The 4,551-nt window shown below is 49.6% G+C and overlaps 1 protein-coding gene across 1 annotated transcript in view; it reads right to left on the reverse strand.

Annotated features, from left to right (window-relative positions):
• The window catches only part of vps13b (vacuolar protein sorting 13 homolog B), a 109,977-nt gene that overhangs the window by 80,353 nt on the left and 25,073 nt on the right, over positions 1–4,551 (reverse strand). Inside the window, exons 14-18 of the mRNA XM_016559011.1 lie at positions 4,361–4,527; positions 4,070–4,264; positions 3,606–3,730; positions 1,157–1,341; positions 60–197 (exon numbers count right to left, since the gene is read on the reverse strand). Of these exons, the coding sequence (XP_016414497.1) occupies positions 60–197; positions 1,157–1,341; positions 3,606–3,730; positions 4,070–4,264; positions 4,361–4,527 (810 nt within the window). The remainder of the gene's footprint in view (positions 1–59; positions 198–1,156; positions 1,342–3,605; positions 3,731–4,069; positions 4,265–4,360; positions 4,528–4,551) is intronic.

A 4,551-nucleotide genomic window follows, 5' to 3' on the forward strand; every position in this document is an offset into this window, starting at 1 on the left:
GAGAGAGTATGAGCGTGTGTGTGTGTGTCAGAAGGGCAGATGTGTGCAGCTGCTCTCACCCGGTGTTCTGGCACACACTTTCACAGCTCCCAGAGTCCCAGAAACACACAGCAGCGCCGGCCGCACACACACCTTCAGCTCCACACGCTGAACACACACCTCCAGCACGGGAGCGCTACACACCGGCTTCACACCTGCTGAAACACACACCAGTCAGTCACATCATCATGTGTTTGTTCGTTCAGTAATCTGGGCCGTCACAGATGCATGATAGAAGTTCAGTCACAAAACACATTTACATGACAAACACTCATTCATGTTTATTACCATTTAAACAATACTAATATATCTCTAGTGCTGCGTGTGTGTGTGTGTGTTGCCCTTAGGGTGTTTGATGGGGTGTGTGACCCCAGTGACCTCCAGCTGTTTGCTTGTGCACCTCTGCACCTGTGCGCTCACACACACACACACACACATATTCCAGATGTGTTCATATGTGCACAACCTCAAATTCTCTGTCTGCCTGCTGCTTCTACTGGTGTGTGTGTGTGTGGGGGGGGGTGTGTGTGTGTGAGTGTGTGTGTGTGTGTGAGAGAGTATGAGCGTGTGTGTGTGTGTGTGAGAGAGTATGAGCGTGTGTGTGTGTGTGTGAGAGAGTATGAGCGTGTGTGTGTGTGTGTGAGTGTGTGTGTGTGTGTGGGGGGGGGTGTGAGTGTGTGTTTATGAGGCTTCTGCATTCTGGAAAGTGTCATTTTAGCATGTGGCACATTCTGTTCCTGATGGTGAGAACAGTGTGAGAAGAGAAGAGAAGAGAAGAGAAGAGAAGAGGTGTTTGCTGAATGAAGGGCAGCTGTAGCACAGTTAGTGTTTGACCGCAGCTAATGTGACGCACACACACACACACAAACGTGGCTGTTTCTCCATGAATGTGTCTCATATCAGACGGATTTCTCTGCTGGATGTCACGGACACACACAAGGACAACACACTCCATCAGCACAAGGACACACGAGTGTGATGTGATCAAACAGACGCTTCTCACTGGAGTTCACTGCAGTCGTTTTGAAACACCTCCATGAAGACACACACACACACACACACCTCAGCACTCGACACACTCAAGGAGTTTCAAAGGCACACGTGAACATGTAGGTACCTGGAGTTTTGTAGGCGTGGCTAATGAGGCTGTCGCTGATGCTGCTGCAGGCTCCGCCTCCCACACTGTGTGTCCAGCTGCGATACATGCACTGCAGCAGCAGCACCTGCGCACGCGTCGCCTGCACACACACCTGCGGGAGCTCAAACACACACTCACACACCGGGACTGAAGGCTGCCTCCCCCTGACAGACACACAGAGAGTGAGAGACAGATCAAATACATCATCACAGAAAGACAGATGAGCTCACACACTTCATCAGTGAAACTCTGAAAAGTGATTGTTAATGGAGTCGCTGCACATGAAGAGCGTGTCACATCAGTCACGTATGAGACAGCAGACTGTCAAACTGGAACTGAACTCGTGTGTCCTTAAATAGCATGATAATGCACAAATGCAACTATTACTCGAGCAGGTCACGCATTCAAACACTGAACTGAGTAAATAAAGCCGCAGCTCACATCCAGCACAACAACATACGTCCAGATCATTCACTAAACGCTCCATTTAATCACTCAAATCAAACAGACTCTAATGAACAGTTTTTTGCTCTTCATAACATTCACAAATGTCTTCTTATTTCTGTATCGAATGGAAACATTGGTTGGTGACATAACACTCTATATTATAAAGCTCTATAACATGTGCAGAGTGACAGTGATTCTGTTCAATGTCTCTGTGCACGAACGACAGAAAGCTTCACAGTGGCGTCTCCAGCTGAGAGCAGTCAAGTGTGTGTGTGGGAGCCCAGTGCTCTCTGGGTAATGAGTCTGTGTCTCTGATCAGCTCTGACGGGGAGAAGCGCTCCTCCTCGAGCACCTCTGCAAACACTTAACCGCTCGTCTCGCGGCGCTCTCATCCTGGCTTTGTAGTGCTTCTGGGTGGCTCGGCGCGTAACGGCTGACAGCGGCGAGAGGCTGACGTTCAGCAGAGATCGGCCTCGCTGCAGAAGAGGCAGCTGTGCGAGCGCACGGATTCAGACGGGGCCAGAGGTCAGGGGCAGACAGCACTGCCGCTCAAGGCCTTCAGCAGCACTCGCCTGGGGTTTCTCTGATCTGGATTCATGGGAGTCTCAAGCGTCCGCGGATGTTCAGAGTGAGCTAACAGGAAACACACCAGCACATGCCCAGCAAATGTTCACTGCGCACTGGCACGTCATGAAAGCTGGCGCGACTCGCTTCATTTCTGTGTTTTCGGGGAAAGCGATCTTAGAGACGCACCATCTGCACCTGTTTTTATTAATAAATAAACACGCTCAAACGCAGCAAACAGCACCGCTAATCAGAAACAGACTCACGCCAGCCGCTGTTACACATGTGACAGCTGAACCTCCACCGCCTGCTTTAGCACCTTACATTCCCACCACACACACACTCACAGGCACACACACACACACACACACTCACAGGCACACACACACACACACACACTCACAGGCAGACACACACACACACACTCACGCACTCACACACGCACACACAGACGCACACACAGACGCACACAGCCATGAAACAATTAGACAAAGCCCAAACACATCAGGAGTGGAAAAGGCGTCAAACCACCACAGGAGGGTCAGACAGCACTGATGTTTTAATGGAACACAGCCAATGTGAATACATAATAATGATAAATGTAATCAAATAAATATAATACTATAGTAATAATAAAACCCGAGCCACTCAGAGACACTGAAAACACTGGATCATGAGCTGCTGGTGTTTAAATGAACACAGTCCTGCGCTTCAACCACTGCAGACAGGAGCTTTTTCTGACAACACTGAAGTTGTGATTCTCGTTTCATTACTCACGACTCCTCACAGACCTCACAACAACTCGTCAGATCTACACGGATCAGCTAACTGCTCTGATGTCTCGTCCTGTAACCCACACTCCTCCAGCACTCGACCGGACTCAGTGATCCTCCATCAGTGAGACGTTCATCTGGGCAGCAGCACATTCTGACTACTGATGACAAGAGCATGATGGGATGTTTGCTATGTAGTTCAGAAAACAACAGCACAGCGTTTCATTTACACAGAACTAGCTGAAGTGTGTGAGCGCGTACCGCACAGCAGTGTGTGTGATGTGGCCTTGATCACTGACGGCGGTCGAGCTCTGCGCTCCTCATGTGTGCGCTGTAACAGGTTTAGCAGGCAGCGCTGCTGCGTCTCATTACTGCGCCTCTCTCACACACTAAAGCAGCTGCAGAAACGGGCCGCTTGACCCGCCGGGCTCCGGGGAGTTCTTTAAATGAAGGGTGATCGGTACCGTGTGAGCAGCCTCACCTCCGGCCAACACCAGCACACACACACTCACACTCAGCGTTAATGGCTCTCATTCACACACTCAGACTCTCAGCTAATGACAGGATATTTATTACCCTCCACTGACACACTCATCTAAGCGCTTTACCCACCGTGTGTATGTGTGTGTGTGTGTGTGTCTCACCAGTATGCAGGCAAACGGAGCTGCTTCCCATAGAGCGCAGTACTGAAAGAAGGAATTATGGGAATGAGCGGCTGAAACCCCCCCTCTGAGTCGATTACAGTCAGACCAGCCTGAAGCTCAAAGACCTGAGAGAGACACAAAGAGGCTCAACGTTTTTAGAAACGTGTTCAGGACAGAACTCCATTCGGTACGAGATGTGTGTGTGTGTGCGCTTAAACCAGACTGAAACATTAGCAGACGTTCAAAGTGACACTGATCATTTGAATATAATTTTTACATAAAGCAGGTCAACAGCTGCTCATACACTCCTGACTATAAATAATGAAATCCTTCAAAATAAAAATGAATATATGCTTCTTCTGACACAAACTTGATTCTGTCTTGTCCGTTTACATTATAACACACTGACAGTATATATGTGTATATATGCTTGAGTGTGTGTGAGTGTGTATGTGTGTGTGTACCTTCAGGTAGCAGTGTGTGTAGCAGTGGTGCAGGAGTGTGTCTGATGGCTGGTTCAGGCTGCTGGCTGCACGTGTCACTTCCTGTTCATACATTGGCACTGAATGCTCAAACGTGACGCGCTCAAACTGCAGCTGCAGTGCAGGCAGAGGACGCAGCAGCTGGAACTGAGGGACAGACGTCTGCGCAGCCGAGACCTAGCAGAAACACACACGCTGTAGTACCAACACAGATACACACACACAGAGGGGAGGCAGGTATATGAGGAAAGAGTGTGTGTGTGTCGTTTGCACCTTGTGTCCCAGTAGAACAGGAAGTAAGAGGTGCAGGAGGTTGTATTCTGCTGCAGGGACAGAGACTGTTGCTCTCATCAGCGTCACGCTCGTCTGACGGCTGGGAATAAACTCCTCCAGCGCTGACACCTGCTCCGGCAGCACAGACACACACTCCTCCACAACATCTGACACACAGACAGACAGACAGA

The sequence above is a fragment of the Sinocyclocheilus rhinocerous genome, unplaced genomic scaffold (assembly GCF_001515625.1).
Source record: "Sinocyclocheilus rhinocerous isolate Xijiao unplaced genomic scaffold, SAMN03320098_v1.1 scaffold828, whole genome shotgun sequence".
Taxonomy (NCBI): domain Eukaryota; kingdom Metazoa; phylum Chordata; class Actinopteri; order Cypriniformes; family Cyprinidae; genus Sinocyclocheilus; species Sinocyclocheilus rhinocerous.